Source organism: Dryobates pubescens, chromosome 36 (genome assembly GCF_014839835.1).
Source record: "Dryobates pubescens isolate bDryPub1 chromosome 36, bDryPub1.pri, whole genome shotgun sequence".
NCBI lineage: Eukaryota > Metazoa > Chordata > Aves > Piciformes > Picidae > Dryobates > Dryobates pubescens.
Window position 1 is genome coordinate 833,509 of NC_071647.1, and position 16,897 is coordinate 850,405.

The 16,897-nt window shown below is 59.3% G+C and overlaps 1 protein-coding gene across 1 annotated transcript; it reads left to right on the top strand.

Annotated features, from left to right (window-relative positions):
• The first annotated feature begins 35 nt into the window (after window positions 1-35).
• SMARCE1 (SWI/SNF related, matrix associated, actin dependent regulator of chromatin, subfamily e, member 1) lies at window positions 36-15,468 on the top strand. Its single transcript, XM_054176810.1, has 11 exons — window positions 36-140; window positions 1,115-1,165; window positions 1,734-1,777; window positions 4,517-4,621; window positions 6,918-6,998; window positions 8,389-8,520; window positions 10,193-10,364; window positions 12,967-13,139; window positions 13,671-13,772; window positions 14,114-14,324; window positions 14,923-15,468. The coding sequence occupies exons 2-11, from the start codon at window positions 1,159-1,161 to the stop codon at window positions 15,132-15,134; spliced, it is 1,239 nt and encodes a 412-aa protein (XP_054032785.1). The 5' UTR covers window positions 36-140; window positions 1,115-1,158; the 3' UTR covers window positions 15,135-15,468.
• Window positions 15,469-16,897: the final 1,429 nt, after the last annotated feature.

A 16,897-nucleotide genomic window follows, 5' to 3' on the forward strand; every position in this document is an offset into this window, starting at 1 on the left:
GGCAGGGCAGGCAAACCGGCGGCGGCGCGGCGGGGCGGCGGGGCGAGGCCGGCGGCGGCCGTGTGGAAAGTGCGGAGCGCGGCGCGCAGGCGCCCTGCGGCCTGCCGCCGAACAAAGGAGCGCGGCCGGCGCCGGAGCGGGTGAGTGCGCGCGGCCCCGCCGCCCCCGGCGGCCCCCCCGCGGCCGGGCCCGGGGCACGCGGGCCCGGGGAGCCGCCCGGCGGCGGGGGGGGGGGGCGCGGGGCAGGCCCCCAGCCGCACCTCGCTAGCGGCCGGTGCGCCCGAGGCGTGCTGCGGCCTGCGGGGCCGGTCGCGGTGGGGCCGGGGGCTGCTGCGCCCGGGGAGGGGCACGGAAGGGCTCCGGCGGCTGCCTCGGGGCCGTGGCCGGGCTGGGGTCTCCCGGTGTGAGGAGCGCGGCGCGCTGGGCTCCGCCGTGCGGGGAGGGGGCGAGGGGCCCCATAGCGAGGGGCTGCGGCGGGGCAGCGCCGGTGGAGCTGTCCCGGCTGAGCTCCGCCGCTCCCAGCCCCTCCTGCGGCCGTGCTCCCGGGCAGGCCCCGCCGGAAGGCGGCGAGGAGCTGCGTGCGGGGCCGGAGCTCGGCATGGGGCTAACGCGGAGCTCCCGGGGAGGCTCCGAGCCTGGCGCAGCCTCGCTGGGGATAGGCTGCGGCCAGCCCTGCCTGGGGACCGCCCCGGGGGGCTGCGAGGGTCGCCCTGCTCCCACCCCGGGGCCCTGCTGCTGGCTTGGCTGCTTGTCTCCTTTGTCCTGTGGAGAGAAGATAGGCTTCGGTCTGGGCGTTTCGGCCTCGATACCAGCTCGGTGAAAGCGTGCAGGACAGCGCTGGGATCTTGGGGGTTCAAGGGGGGAAAAACCCCAGAGCTGAATGTGAGGCTGACCTAAACACGAGGGTCACCTCACAGCTCTTTGAGGCCACGCTCCTTGGAAAGCTCAGAAGCGTTTTCAGGAGGTTTTTAGAGGCTCTTCAGTCTTCATTGCAAACCTGGCAAACTTTTTTCTTTCCCTTTTTCTTTGGTTCACCCTCAGGAGCTAAAGCTCCCAAGGTCTGGGGAAGCCAGGGGACTGCTGTTTGACTGCCTGCTATTCTTTTGTCTTTCAGAAGCACAAATATAATGTCAGGTGGCTGAAAATTTGCCTAGCAAAATGTCAAGTAAGTCTGCAGATTCTTGCTGTGGGTTCCCCCCCTCCCCCCCCTTCTTCTTCCTCCTCTCTCTTGATGAATTAAAGATCAGCAAAACCTGCTTGGGAGATCATTCCTCTTAATGCAAGCAGTGGTGGGGTCCTGGGAAGCAAAGTCCTCTCTGAGCAAACCCATGGCCTCAGCTCTTGCTGTCACTGATTGCTGGAATGTTGTGTTCCTAGAGGATCTGGGGGCTGCTCCTCAACCCTCTGCTGCTGCACCTCCCCTTCCCACCTTTTTATCTGCTGTGCTTGTCAATGGGTGTTTCTATTCCTCCCCCTCCTGCCTCCATCAGAGGCTCACAGCAGAGCCATGGCCTGCTCTCAGTGCTCTTCAGTTTGTTGTCCTTGGTGTGGTTTTGGTTTTGCTTTGTGCTTTTGCAGTGGCAAAAAAACCAGAAGGCCAAACCTCTGAGGGTAGCAATCTCTCTCCTGGTTTTGTCAAGTGCTTACAAAGTGTTTTGCCACAGCAGCTGCCTGCTGAGGGACTGTTCAGGTTGCCAAGCAAACCAAATGTGCTTGCATTTCTATCTTGACAGAGAGGCCATCCTATGCCCCACCTCCCACCCCAGCTCCTGCAACCGTAAGTATTGGATTCTTCTCCTTACCCCCAGAGCTGGCAACAGCCTGGGATAACCCAGAGCACTCTCTGTGGAGCTACCATCACCTCCCTGTGCTGGAAGCACACAGCTGGCTGTGGCTCATTAGGCATTGTTTAACCTCGTTGGTTCCAGGAGTTTGTGAGGGAGGAGCTGAACAAACTTTGCTCCCCCTGTGGGGCTGCACCGTGGCCTGGAAGCAGGCAGCTGGCCTGAGCTGATCCCCAGAGGGCTGCAGCAAGGCTCTGGAATCCTCAGGGACAAGCTGCTGGGTTTAAGTCTAAAGCTTCCCCCTCAGCTTGTGCCCAGCCCCTGGGCAAGCAGCAAGGGCTGGCCTGTTGCTGCTGCACCCCAGTGGGGTGCAGGAGGATGCAGAGGGGTGGAGCAGAATCATGGAAGAGTTGTGAGCCAGGCTTGGTGCCAGTCCTGGGGGTCAGTGGGGGTTGGAGTCTGGCAGGGGGAAGAGATGTTTTCTAGTCAGATAGTGTGGGATGACCCTGGGGAGAAGGTGGCCAGGAGCTGAGGGCTGTGGCCAGGCTGCATTTGGCCATGGACAGAGGCACTGCAGGGGCAGTGTGCTGTGGGCAGGAGAGCAGCAGGCAGCAGATGCACCTCTGCTGCAGCACTCCCACTGCTGAGCACACTGCACAGGAGAGAATCCCACCCAGTGCCCAGAGGAGTGAGCAGAGATGTTGGAGGGGCACAGAAAAGCTGCTGGCTGTCCCCCCCAGGGTGTCCCTGCAGGGGAGGTGGATGCAGTGTGGCTCCTCACAGCCCTCAGGCCAAGCTTTACAGTGCAAGAGGCTTGGAAACCATTCCCTGTGGAGAGGTCAGCTCAGTGCTGCCACATTGCCACCAATAAACCCTGGGGGGCATTGCCTGGGCAGAGGTTTTCTGCACACAGCTTAAGAGAGCTGTGCCAGGCTCAGAAGGAGCACAACATCTGCTCCCACAGCTGGATTCCTGCACTGCCAGCTGTGCAGGTGTGGGGCTCCTTGGGGCTGAGTCTGTTGACCTGGAGCCTTCAGAAAGGGACAGAAACCACTCCAGAAGTGCCACTAGTGCCATGTGCCATCCTTCCAGCCTCTCTGTGCCTTTGTGCAGCCCTCCAGGTGCAGCCTTGCTGCAAGCCATCAAATAACTTTGTCCTTCCACAGCCAGCTCCTGCAGTCAGCCAAATCCCAGCAGTGCTAAGCACAGCTGAAGTAAAAGTGCTCCATGGCCTGCAAGGTAGCTCCCTGGTAACCTTCAACTCTGTCTTGCAGCAGCAAAGGCCTTAAGCAGATGGAGATGACAGTTGTCACCTGATGGTGTTGAAGAGCCCTGGTGCCACAGATTCAGAGCTGCTGTGGTGGTGGCAGAGAAGTGCTGGCTGCTGGCACAGTGCCTGTGTGCCCCCTGCTCCCAGGCAGAGTGAGGCAATGCCAGCTGCTGGGACTGGCCTCAAAGCCTTGGGCAGTAAACCTCTGCAGGCAGCCTGGGAAGGGCTCATCTCACTCTGCTTAGAAGTGAGCTGCCTGGAGTGTGGGTGCAGGCAGCTGGAGGCTTGGGGAGCTGATGTGGTTTAGCTTGGAGGTTCTGTGTGTTCAGTGCTCACCCTTGGCAGGGCTGGCTTCTGGGAGCCCTGAACCTTGAGGGGTTTGGGTAGCAGTGAGCTGGGATGGGGCCAAGGCAGCAAAGCAGCTGAGACCATCAGAGCCTGTTTGGAAGTGGGACACTGTGCAGGGGACAGCTGGGTGTCTGGGGGTGGCACAGGAGGTGGTGAAGCCTTGTGGAGTGATGGCACAGCACAGCCAGCACTGGGCCACAGCTGCTGGGAAATAGTTTGATGCATTTTGTTCCCAGCAAAGTTTGGTTGGGAGGTGGAGGACAGTGGGGAGAAAAAACCCAGGAGAGGGATTGGAAGTGAGGAACAGAATGAACCTGCTGCTGGGCAGTGCTGTGGAGCTGCTAGGTGGAAAGGGACTGGAAGGCAGTCAGGAGTTTCTCTGCTGAGGTGAGGACAAATCAGTCCCCTCTCAAGATGCATTGATGAACTTCATTGGCTGGCTTGGCCTCAGTGATCAGTTAGGACTTGTGGGTTCCAAGCTGTAGCTCTGCCTGCAGCCAGCCTCAGAGCAGGAGGATGCCTCTGGACTGGCCTCTCCGAGCTCCCCAGAGTGCTTGCACTTACAAACCACCAGGAGAGCCTTCAGCTGCTGGCTGTGGTGCCCAGGGGACACTGGGAGAGAGGTTTTGGGGTTACTCTTTGGGTTTCTCTTCCCTCTTCTCCTCACAGCTGTTGGAGGAAGAGCAGAGAGGGGCTCCCTGGTATGGGACAGGTCGGTCCTGGGGGCTCCTGGTCGCTGGGTGGCCTTGGAAGCTTCACCCCTGGCTGGGGGAGTCTGAGCTGCTGCCTTGTGTGGGGGATGCCCCCAGCAGGGCCTGCTGGAACAGGAAGGAAGTTCAGCTGCCTGGGGCAGAAACTTGCAGTGCAGCCTTTGCCTAACCCTCCCCACACCCTGTTTCCCTTGCTCAGGTGTGCACTGGAGTTTCAGTGGTGTGTGCTGAGAGGACCTCCCAGCTGCTGCAGCTCCTGCCTTGGCCCTCTTGAGGTTCTGGTTGCCTTTGGGTTTGTTCCTGCATCGCAGTCATTGGGCAGCCCATGGTCATTGTTGTTCTGTCTCCTCCTCGTCCCAGCCCTCATTTCTCATGCGTGTTTTTGTCTCATTTGTTTCCATCAGCAAATGCCCAGCACCCCAGGGTTTGTGGGATACAATCCATACAGCCATCTGGCCTACAACAACTACAGGCTGGGAGGGAACCCTGGCACCAACAGCCGGGTCACGGTAGGAGAATCGACTTTACATCCTGCGGCAGGAGCTGAGCGGCAAGCGCCTCTAGAGTTAGACCCTCCTGAGCCTTGGCTGCTGCCACTCTTGGTGACAGCACAAATCCTCAGCTGCTTCCCCCTCACCCCTTCACCCCCCCACCCCTCCCCTCCCTCCCCTTTCACTGAAACCTTTTGCAGGGCAGTGTGGACCTCAGCTCGAGCAGAGAGGAGGACCTGGTGCTGGTGGTGGTTGGCGCAAGGCTCCCGCAGAGGCTTCTGTGGTCTCCAGGGACCGCTGCGTGCTTAGGGAGGAGCTGTGTAGGGTGGGCAGGAGCTCTGAAGGAGGGAGCTGCTGGTGTGATTGGAGCAGGGTTTTGTGCCAGCTGGAGCTGCCTGCCAGCAGCTGCATCCTGCTGCTGCTGAGCCACGCAGGGGCTGCAGGCCCTGAGTGTTCCTCCCGCACTCAGGCTGCTGAGACCTGCCAAGGCCCAGGCTCGGAGGACACCAATTCAGTGCATTTTTGAGCTCAACCAGAGCCTGGTGGTGGTAAAACAGGAGCCTAGCAGCTCTGGCATGCTCTGTGTGGGGCAGGATGGATGTTGCAGCTTCATTTCCACATGGAGCAGAGAGTGCTGAGAGAGGGGAGAGCAGCCCCAGCCCCCAGCGCTGGCTGCAGTTAGGAGAACCGAAGCAGGCTGTGGAGGTGCAACACTTCCAGAGCCAGCCACAGAAACACAGCAAAGCCCTGAGGGCTTTTTTGGGTTGTTTTTCCTTTTTTTTTTTTTCTTTTTGATTTCTGTCATTTGCACAACTTGGAGGTTTTTGTTTCTCACTTCCAAGCCCTCTGCTGCCTTTGGGAGGCGACACCCAGGTGTGCTCTGGAAGGGAGCTCACAGCCCTGCTGCTTTACCTCTTCACTCCAACCTTCTCCCCAGCTTCACCAGGATTGCTTTTGTTGAAGCATTTCCAGCCAATTCCTCTGCCCCCCTGCCAGCTGGAGCTTGGCTGAACCTCCCCTTTTTGGGGCTGGCTGGGTTTTTTTGGGTGGTTTTTTTTCCACTCCTTCCAGAAGGTTTTGTCTCGAGGCCTCTCCATTGTTCTGTATGTCTCCAGCACACACACAGCCTCTGCCATGCATATCCTGCTATATGGATGGGGTCTCTCACCTCCTCTTGAGTTAAAAGCATTAAACAATTTCTGTTAATGTTTTTTTTTTGTTGCTTTTTGTTGGTTTTTTTTTTTTTTCTCCCCAGCTCCATCTGTGTCTCTCTCTCTCTGTATACATTTTGGTGATGCATAAGCCTCATGCACATTACTGACACACAGCTCTGTGTGCATTGTTCCATACAGCTCCATGAATGCAGCAAAAAACAAACACCCAAAGGAACAGCAGGAGAGGAAAGAGGGGGGGGGAAAAAAAGCAAGAACTTGCCAGCTGAGCACTGGGTTTGAGCCTTCCTGAGGCTCACCACCAGGGGTTGCTGAGCTCTGGCTGTGTAGTCCTGAGAAATCCTCCAGCTGCTTGAGGCTGCCAGGAAAATTCTCCCACTTGCAGAGCTGCTCCCACGTGGGAGAGCCTGAGGGGGGAAGGCTTTGCAGCTCAGGACTGATGTCACTGGGTGACTGGAGGAGGAACTCCTGGTGGGTGCTTTACAGCACGGCCCCAGCAGCACCAGGCAGTGCTCAGTGGCCTCCTGGCAGCCTGCAACCCTCATGGGGAGAGGAGAGCACAGAGGGGCAGCAGTGGCTGCTTGGGCAGCAGGTGACAGCTCCCACACAGGCTGGCAGCTCCCCTGTGTGGCCTCCTTTGCTTTCCACAAGGAGCACCTTAGTTTGGCTCCAAATCAGCTGCAGCCAGATCCCCAGCCCTGGCTGCCTGCTCTTACACTTCCTCCTGACCTTTTCTTCCCTGGACAGTAGCCACAAGCAATTTATCCAAGCAGGTAAAAGAAAAGCTCCTAAGGAGTGAGGGAGGGGAAATCCCCAGGCCCAGCTGCTGGGGTTGGGGTCTCCATGCAGCCCTCCAAGCTGGGAGGGTTTCACTGTGAGAGTGAGGAGCCCTTGGAGGTTTCTCTGGGTCACTGCCCTCTAACCCTGCCCAGCAAAGGAGCAGCTGGGGCTGGGGAGCTGCTGCCATGAGGAGCAGCTCTGCTTAGTGCCTGCTGAGCGTGGGGAGAGCCTCGGTGCTGGTGCTTGCTCCCCGTGGGGGTGTGTGGCTGGGCTGCAGTGCAGCAGAGTGAGTGTTCTCCAGCAGTGCTGTGTGTGGCAGCTGCCCAGCACCCCCATTAATGCATTTCTTGGTTCTTTTGTAGGCTTCCTCTGGCATCACCATCCCCAAGCCCCCCAAGCCCCCAGACAAGCCCCTGATGCCCTACATGAGGTACAGCCGGAAGGTGGGTACGGAGCTGCCGGGCCGCAGCGCTTCTCTTTCCTTTGCTGTCATCCGAGTTTCAGCTTCCTAAGCTCTGCCTCCTGACAGCCTGCACATGCTCTGAGGGAGCTGTAAAGCCCAGATGCATTCTTGGCCCTGCAGGAGAAGGGCAGCAGTAGGCTGCTGCCACAATTTCTGGGGGGAGAAAGATGGCTTAAAAAAAAAGCTTTTCTCTGAGAGTGCCAAATCCTACCACAGGCTCTGCTGACCAGGATCCACCCCACCACTTCAGGAGCTCCTGTGCCTTGCTGGCAGGACTTTTTTATGTAAAGGAAGGATTCCTTGTGCTCTGCTGGGCTTGGTACAGTGCTGTAGCTGGACTGAAGAGTAGCAAGGAGTGGACTTTGCATGGTTCTCCTGCACCAACCTAGCTCTGTGGCAACGTTTGCTTCGCTATGCTGAGAACTGTTTGACAGAAAGTAGGAGAGAGAGAGAGAGACTCTGGTGGGAGTCTGGCAGCTGATGGGGCCTGGGGAGGGCATGAAGCAGGGGAGCCAGAAGGAGTCTCTTCCACTCCTGGTAAAGTGTCCTTACCAGCATAGCCCAAAAACCATCAACAAAGCTAAAACCCTAAAGTCAAGAGGCACAGCAAGAACTGACTCTGGCAGCTCCTTGGTGCTTTCTGCTTTTGCCTTTTCCCTCTAAAGTTAGCAACTTGCTCTTTTGCTTTTCCTCTTTGCTTTTGGTGGAGTCACAACTTGCTGGAACTCAAACAGCCACCAAAATTGCTCAGCAAGACTTGAAAAAAAAAAAAATCCTTTGCAGTTCTTTCTCTCTTTTGGGTTTTTGGTTGGTTTTGGTTGGGGTTTTTTTGCCTTTTCCCTCCAAAGTTAGAAACTGTTTTTTTTTTGGTGTTGTTTTTTGGTGGAGTCAGAACTTGTTGGAACTCAGGAAAAAATTGCTCAGCAAGACTGAAAAGTGTTTGGCAGTTGGTTTCCATTGTGATGTGAAAGGCTCTGTGCTCTGTTTTTCTTTACCCCAACCTCTCCTGCTGGATGTGTTGTGCTCTGTAGTATTTTCCTGGTTTTCCTTTGGTCTTGTCCTCCTCCTTCTCCTCCTCCTCCTGCATTTCAGAAGAGCATTAAAAAAGAGAGAGGGTTAAAGGCCAATCAGTGCCCTCAGGAAAGCAAAAGCAGTTCAGCCCTTGCCTGGTTGCAGTAGATGGCTTCCTCCTGCCTTCCTGCCCCACACGCAGAGCTTAGCCGGGCTCGGCCCTAACCTAACCCTGGTGGTTGTTTCTCTCGTGGTGGTTCCAGGAACAGCTCTGAGGTGACAGTGTGAAAAACAAATAAAAATGTGTGCTTTGGAAGTCTTTAGATATCATTAGTAAAGCTCCAGCTGTTTCTGTTAAGGTCTGGGACCAAGTGAAGGCGTCCAACCCTGATTTGAAGTTATGGGAAATTGGCAAGATAATTGGAGGAATGTGGCGAGATCTCACTGATGAAGAGAAGCAAGAGTATTTGAATGAATATGAAGCTGAAAAGGTAAATGGAAGAGATCTGGGATGTTTCTTACAGCTGATCCCTCTAGGAGCTGGTCTGAGAAGAGACACAAACCACACCCCATACCCAGCTCCACCCTGAGCCCTGCCGGTGGTGGTTGAGGCGCGGAGGAGAGCCCTGTGCCGCGGCTCCGGGGCGCTGGCGTCGCGGCCCCTGCGGCTGCCCAGCTTTCAGCCCTGATTGCCGGTGAAGTGCCGCTGATGGGGGCCGCCTCTTGTTGGCTTTTTTTTTTGGCTCTTGGCCTTTTTAACTGTGTAATGCCCGGATGTGATTGTGCGACAGCAGCAGTGCAAGATTTGCCTCGACTCCCAAAGCCTCTGCCCCGAGCGCCGCTCTGCGACTGCCGCTGGCCTGCAGGCGTTTGTGAAAGGACTTCCAGTCGCCCGCGGGGCTCGGTGGCCTTGCCCTAAGCTGCTGGCACTCCCTCTACACAATGCCTGGAGTGCTCTGGTCCTGGCTGAAAGCTGCTCCCCGCCGGCAGAGGTCTTCCTCTGCTTGGGGTGTTGCTGTGAGTGACCTTAATGCCTCGAGGTGCCGGTGGTTGGTAAGTGGCTGAGGACCTTTCCAAGCCTGCCCCTGAGGGCCAAGGGGAACGTGGTCCAGCTGCTGTGTTGTGCTTACAACCTGGCAGGCATCCCAGGCTGGGTGTGCAGCCTGCTCACAGCTGAGCTGCCTTGGATCCCAAGGCAATCGTAGAGGAGGACTTCAAAGGTGAGAAAGAGAAAGCAACTGAAGGAACTGATTGATCCTTTCTACCCTGCTGATGTTTAGATTGTAAGCTCCTTGGGGCAGGGGCACCTTGCTTGTTGGTTTGCTTTTTATATGTAGGTAGAAGGATTCCAGTCCTCACCACACAGGAAGGTTGATTGTGGAGTCATTAAGGTTGGAAAAGACCTCTAAGATCGACTCCAACCCTCCAGCCAGGCCCTCCAAACCCTGCCTGCAGTGATGCTTGGGTGCTCAGCACCAGGCTGTAGGAGACACCTTTGTGCCTCTGGAAGTAAAGCACCCTGCAAAGCCCAGGGCTGGGCAGCTCTGCAAAGTGAGGGAAGGAAGGAAGGAACCATGCTTCCAAGGAGGTGGAAATAGAGCTGCAGCCTGGCCCTGGCCCTGGCCCTGGCCCCTGCCCTGGCTGCAGCCCTGCTGCTGGGCCCTGCTGCTGGCCCTGCCCTGGCTGCGGCCCTGGCCCCACCTGCAGCCTTTGGGGTCACCCAGTGCAGGGCTGGAGCAAAGGATGGAAAAGTCACCCCAGGGACATCCTGGGGTGAGGGAAGGGTTCCAGGGTGTAGGCAGAGCTCCAGAGAAGCCCTGAGCAGATCTGGAGGTAGCTCTTTTGTGATCTCACAGGCTGGAGGGGACCCCAGGGGTCATCTGCTCCAACCTCCTGAGCTGATGGTGGAGCCCCCTGGGGCTTGGGGCATCCTCAGTGCCTGGTTGTGAGGTGTTTGGGTTTGCAGTAACCAAGCCCCCCAGGCTGCAGCAGGGCAGTGTCTTGGGGGGGGGGTGAGCTGGGGCAGGTAGCTGAGGGCCCAGCCTGGGCTGGTGGGGCAGGAGAGCCCGGAGCGAGCTCCAGCCCCGGGGCCAGGCAGCTGGTGAGGGGTCCCCAGCCCAGAGGCTCCAGGGGTGCACTCAGGCCCTGTTGGTCACCTTGCAGATCGAGTACAACGAGTCCATGAAGGCCTACCACAACTCCCCTGCCTACCTGGCCTACATCAACGCCAAGAGCCGCGCCGAGGCCGCGCTGGAGGAGGAGAGCCGCCAGCGGCAGTCCCGCATGGAGAAGGGAGAGCCCTACATGAGCATCCAGCCAGCAGAGGACCCTGATGGTAAGAGAGGGCACTTGGGGGGCACCTCCAGGACCAGCACCTCCCTGCAGGGCCAGCTGTGCCGAGGAGCAGGCGCCAGAGGTGGACACCTCCCAGTGTGTGGCTGCCTGGGGCTCCGCTTGGCTCCCGGTGGGGTCCTGTGCTGGGCACCTCAGCAGCAGCTGCAGGCAGGGCAGGGCAGGGCAGCAAAGCTGGGGAAGGGCCTGGGGGATAAATCTCAGGAGGAGCAGCTGCAGGAGCTGGGGCTGAGTTTGAGGAAGAGGAGGCTGAGGGGAGAGCTCTCTGCAGCTCCCTGGGGAGAGGTTGGTGCTGGCCTCTTCTCACAGGTAGGTAGTGCCAGAACAAGAGGGAATGGCCTCAGGCTGCACCAGGGCAGGTTTAGGTTGGAGGTGTCCTGCAAGAGTGGCCAGGCACTGGAACAGGCTGCCCAGGGAGGTGGTGGAGGTGCTTAAAGGGGGATGTGGTGTAGGGATGAGCTTTGCAGAGCAGGGTCAGTGCTTGGGTGATCCCAGGGGTCTCTTCCAACCTGAATGATTCCATGGCTGTGACTTCTCACCAGCACCTTGGAGCCCATGCAGCCAGCAGCTGATTTTTGTCTCCTTTCCCAAAGCCAAGGTGGCCAAAGGGCTGCCAGCCCTCAGTGGTGTGTGAAGCAAAGCTCACAGCTCCAGACAGCTCTGCTCAGGGCTCCAGCACAGCTGCCTGAGCTAATCCAGCCTGAGGGGAGCTCTCTGCTCTCTCACCAGAAGCACATGAGGCTGACAGGTCAGGATCTGGGCAGGTGAAGAGCAGCTGAGCTGTGAATGAGCTCAGCAGCTGTCACTTGAGATTGGGCAGGAGAGGAACTCCCTTGCTCCTGACAAGGGGGTGAGAAAATGCTGCAGGTTTATTTGCCTGCAGGCAGAGGCACCCCTCCCAGGGAGGGAAACTCAGGCACCTGAGGCCTGCTGTGAGATTCAGGGCACCAAATACTTGTTGAAACCTGAGGGGGGAAATCTGCTGAGTTGCAGCCTGGGTTGGTTTGTTTCTTCCTCATTGCTGAAGCAGAGGCCTGAGAGAGAGCTCAGCACAGAGCAGCTTCCAGGGCAGGGAGCTGCTAAACATTTCCCTTCCTGCTGCAGTGCCCACAGAGGTGGTTCCTCTGGGGGTGCTTCAGAGATGGAGATGTTGGAGGGTGCCCAGAGAAGGGGCTGGGGAACAGGGCTGGGGAGTAGCAGCTGAGGGAGCTGGGGGTGTTCAGCCTGAGCCCCTCTGGGATTTGGGGGCTGCAGGTGGTGCTCTGAGCTGCCTGGGCCAGAGGAGCTCAGCCAGAGCCAGCTGTACCAGGCCCTGCAGCAGGGTTTGTGTCTCTGGGGGGTCAGCAGCAGGATCTGAAGAGGACAAAGGCTGCAAGGAGACCAATTCTGCTCAGCACTTTCTGCTGCAGACCCTGGGGGTAGTGTTTGTCTGCAGGGAATCATTGCTGCTGCCCTTGGAGCACAGGGAGGAGGAAGGCTGCTGGGGGCTGGCAGCTGGGAGGGCTCTGCACAGCCCAGCACACTGCAGCTGGGGTTGGATTCTGGGCCTGGGTTAAATAAGCAAGGTTTAGGCTTTGCTGGCAGCTGGAAGCTCCTCTGATCTGATCAGAGAGGGGAAACCCCTCCATGAGCTGCAGTATTCTGAGCTCTCTGTAGCTAATCCCCTGGTGGGTGCCAGCCAGGACACTTCAGTTCCTGCTGGGCTGCTTCTCATTTCTCCACAAGAAGCTGCTCAGGAGCTCTGCACTTGACCTCAGTGCTTGGGGCTGCTTCTCCTGAAGTGTTCTTCAGAGCCCTGCATTTACTGAAGCCCTGCAGTGCTCCTGGGGCCTCACTGAGACTTCTCAGTGACCACCCAGCACTGCTGCAGGCTTCCACTCTCAGTGCTCCGAAAGAGCAAAGGTCCTGCAGCTGGGTCAGGCCAAGCCCAGCACAGATCCAGGCTGGCACCCAGAGGGGGTTGAGAGCAGCCCTGCAGAAAGAGCCTTGGGGGTGCTGGGTGCTGAGCAGCTCCCCAGGAGCCAGCAGTGCCTCCTGCAGCCCTCAGGCAGCTGGGTGCTGGGCTGCAGCCAGAGCAGGGTGGGCAGAGGGCAGCAGAGGGGATCCTGCCCCTGGGCTCTGCTCTGCTCAGACCTCACCTTCAATCCTGCCTCCAGCTCTGCTGTCCCCAGCAGGAGAAGGACTCAGAGCTGCTGGAGAGAGCCCAGAGGAGGACACAGAGATGCTCCCAGGGCTGGAGCAGCTCTGCTGGGAGCTCAGGCTGAGGGAGCTGGGGCTGTGCAGCCTGGGGAGGAGAAGGCTCCAGGGGGAGCTCAGAGCTGCTGAAGGGATCCTGCAGGAAGGCTGCAGAGAGACTTTCCTGAGGGGGTCTGGAGCCAGGCCCAGGGGGAATGGAGTGGAGCTGAGGCAGCAGCTGCTCAGTGTGAGGCTGCTGAGGCTCTGGCCCAGGCTGCCTCCCGCCTGGGGGCGCTGAAGGCCTGGCAGCAGCCGCGTCCGGCTGCAGGGTGCCCAGGCCCGCGGTGCAGGGCCGGAGGTGCCCTGGCAGCAGCAGCTGTGTGCAGGGGCAGCAGTGGCCTCTCTTGCAGACTATGATGATGGCTTCTCCATGAAGCACACGGCCACGGCTCGCTTCCAGCGCAACCACCGCCTGATCAGCGAGATCCTCAGCGAGAGCGTGGTGCCCGACGTGCGCTCCGTCGTCACCACCGCGCGCATGCAGGTGCTCAAGCGCCAGGTCCAGTCCCTCATGGTGCACCAGGTGAGCTCCCGTGGGGCTCTCTGGCCCAGGCTCAGCAGGGTTTGTGCTCCAGCAGGGTCTGCTCTCCTCCCTCCCCGGCTCTCTGTCCCTGCACATCCCCCTCTGCGTGCGCTGGGAGCTCAGCGCCTGCAGCTGGGCCTTGGGGGCAGCTTCTGACCCACCTCTGTTGCCCTAAATCCTCCCTGTTCACCCTGGAGAGGAGAAGGCTCCAGGGAGGCCTCAGAGCAGCCTCCCACTACCTGCAGGGGGCTCCAGGAGAGCTGGGGAGGGACTCCTGATAAGGGCTGGGAGTGCCAGGCCGAGGGACAGTGGCTCTGAGCTGGGAGAGAGGAGGCTGAGAGCGGAGAGGAGGAAGAAATTGTTGGCAGCGAGGGTGGGGAGAGCCTGGCCCAGGGGGGCTGGGGCTGGGGGGGTGCAGGCTGGGCTGGATGAGGCCTCGAGCAGCCTGGGCTGCTGTGGGTGTGTGCTGGGATGCTGCTGGCAGGGTCTGGGTCCCTCTGGCCAGCTGCTCACCGCTGCCTCTGTCCCCAGCGCAAGCTGGAGGCTGAGCTGCTGCAGATCGAGGAGCGGCACCAGGAGAAGAAGAGGAAGTTCCTGGAGAGCACAGAGTCCTTCAACAACGAGCTCAAAAGGGTACAGCCCTCACCCCCTCCTCCTCTGTGTGAGCTGACCACTGCCTAGCTCTGTGCTGGGTGGGACTGCAGAGCTGGGGGCTGGCAGGGGGCAGCCTGCACTGCATTGGTGACCCTCAGCCAGCACAGGCTCTGGCTGCCTGCAGGCAGCTCAGGCCAGGTGGCTAAAGCCACGTGGAGAAGGTTCCTGGCCTGGCCCTGGCTGGCTGCACACCCCAAGGGTTGGCTGCTTTTGGCCCTGTGCTCTGATCTCTGCCTGTGGAAGTGCTGAGCTCCTACCCTGCTGCTGGGGGTCAGTGTAGCTGAGGCAGTAAAGAGCTCTCCTGTCCTCTCCATTGCCAGCTGTGCAGCCTGAAGGTGGAAGTGGATATGGAAAAAATTGCAGCTGAGATTGCCCAGGCTGAGGAACAGGCAAGGAAGAGGCAGGAGGAGAGGGAGAAGGAAGCAGCTGAGCAAGCAGAGCGCAGCCAGAGCAGCACAGCAGCTGAGGAGGAGCAGGCAGCTGCCAAGATGGAGGAGAAGAAGGAAGAGGAGAGTGCCCCAATGGAGACAGGTAACTGCCCCAGCTGCAGCAGCACTCAGGGACTGCTGCAGGGGCTCAGCCAGCAGCAGAGGCCTCACAGCTGTGCTGCTGGTGTGGAGGAAGGCTCCAGCAGAGCAGCTGTGCAGTGGTTCCCTGGGCTGGACACTTCTGCTTTGCTCTCATTGAGTTGCTCCTTTCCAGGCAGGGAGAGGCTGAAGCCTCACAGCTCTGTGCAGGGGAATGCTCCTGACCTTAGAGCAGCTGGCAGTGTGTCCTTGTCCTGGTGTCTGGCAGGGCTGACAGCTGCCCTTGTGGCCATGCTGCTCACAGGCTGCTCTGCTGGCCAGCAGGAGGCACAGAAGCCCCAGGAGCTGGCACCCTGCTGGCACTGCTGCCAGAGGCACTTGGCAGCCTCTGGCCAGGCTGAGACTTTCAGGACCCTGTGGCAGGGCTCTGATGTCCTCAGCAGCGAGAAGCCTTCAGAGCTTTGCCTGCTCCTGCACCTCCCCAGGGTCAGGCACAGCTGCTGGGGGGCACTGGGAGGTCACAGCTTGGGCTTCTCCCTCACATTCTGCCTGCAGCAGCTGGAGAAGTGGGGGGTGAGTGACACTGAAATGTCTCCTTCCAGAAGAGCCTCAGCCAGAGGAGAGCACAGAGAGCCAGCAGAACGGTGAGGAGGGAACCTCCACCCCAGAAGACAAAGAGAGTGGCCAGGAGGGGGCTGACAGCACTGCAGAGGAGGGCACCAGTGACAGCAACACTGGCTCAGAGAGCAACAGTGCCACTGTGGAGGAGCCTCCTGCAGACCCCAGCACTGAGGACACTGAGAAGAAAGAATAAACCATGACTCCTGCCTGTGTCTGTCTGCAGTGAAACTCTGCTCTGACTTCCCTCCCTGCCTCTGCCTCTCCCCCTGCCAGGCTGCCAGCAGGGAGCTCTCAGAGCAGAGCAAACCTCTGGTGCCTGAGCAGAGCTGGTGCAGCACAGGGAGGCCCTGGGGTGAGAATCCTTTCCCCAAGTCCCTGCTGTTCTTCACCATTCTCCTCCCTCCCTTGCTGCTGAGCTGCCCTGGAGCAGCCTCAGGCAGAGCTGTGGCCAAGCTGAAAGCAGGAGAGGTCTGAGCCTGTGCTGTCTGAGCAGGCAGCCCCTGGTGTGCTGCAGGGGCTTTGCTTGGCAGGAGCTGAGAGAGCCCCTGGGACCTCACAAGGTGCTGAAAATGCTGCAGCTGGCCCTAGATAAGAAAACCAAAACCCTTTCCCCAACAGCTCCAAGCTGCTGCCCTGCAGCTGAGCCCAGGCTGTGCTGCAGCCACCAGCAGGCAGCAGAGCTCTTGGGGTTCAGAGCCTTGGGGGCTGCTTTTCAAATGATCCTAAGCTAATAAACTCCACCTCTGGGTTTTGTAAGCCTCCAGTGGTCTGGGTCCTGTCTCAGGCTGATGCCTGCTTGGAGTTAGGGCTTTCCTCAGACAGCTCCTGGAGGATACACCCCCAGGAAAGTCTCTCTGCAGCCTCCCTGCAGGATCCCTTCAGCTCCTGGCAGCAGCTCTGAGCTCCCCCTGGAGCCTTCTCCAGGCTGCACAGCCCCAGCTCCCTCAGCCTGAGCTCCCAGCAGAGCTGCTCCAGCCCCTGGAGCATCTCTGTGGCCTCCTCTGGGCTCTCTCCAGCAGCTCTGAGTCTCTCCTGCTGGGGACAGCAGAGCTGGAGGCAGGGTTGGAGGTGAGGTCCGAGCAGAGCCCAGGGGCAGGATCCCCTCTGCTGCCCTCTGCCCACCCTGCTCTGGCTGCAGCCCAGCACCCAGCTGCCTGAGGGCTGCAGGAGGCACTGCTGGCTCCTGGGGAGCTGCTCAGCACCCAGCACCCCCAAGGCTCTTTCTCCAGAGCTGCTCTCAGCCCTCTGCACCCAGCCTGGATCTGTGCTGGGCTTGGCCTGACCCAGCTGCAGGACCTTCAGCAGCCACCACACAGCTGTGGCAGGGACAAGGTTGCCCTGGCTGACAGTTGGACACCTTCAGCCCCCCAGGGGCCTGAGAAGGAAGTGAGGAGGCAAACCCAGAGCCTGCCTGACACGGGGGAGTTGTTTTGCTGTGCTTTGTTTTGCTCTTTGAGGTCAAACCAGGAGGGGTTTGGAGAGCCTGACTCATGCTTTGTGACCTCTGCCAGCAGCAGGGCTCTGCTCTTGGCTCGGCTCTGCAGGTGAAACCAGGCAGGCCAAGGCTCCCTGCTGGGTGCTTCTCCAAACTATGCTTTTATCTCGCCCCAGAAACAGCCTCAGTGCAGGTTACTGAGAAGCCTGGGTGGAAAAAGGGCTCTGAGAGGTCTCTTGAGTTCTTCTTTCTGCATTCAGGTAATTAGCAGATTTTATCATCCCCCCCCCCCAAGTCCTTCTGACCTACAAACCAAACCCAGAGCACAGGGAGGGCCCAGGGGGTAAACACTGAGAGCTGCTGAGGTGTTCCAGGCTGCAGTGAGCACCTCCTGAGGCTGCTCCAAAGCAGCTCCACGGCTGGCACCCAGGGGACTTGGCCCTCCGAGAGCTCGGCGCCTGAAGACCCTTCCCAAGCACAGGACTGAGGTCACCTCCCCATGGAAGGCAAAAGGCCTTTGG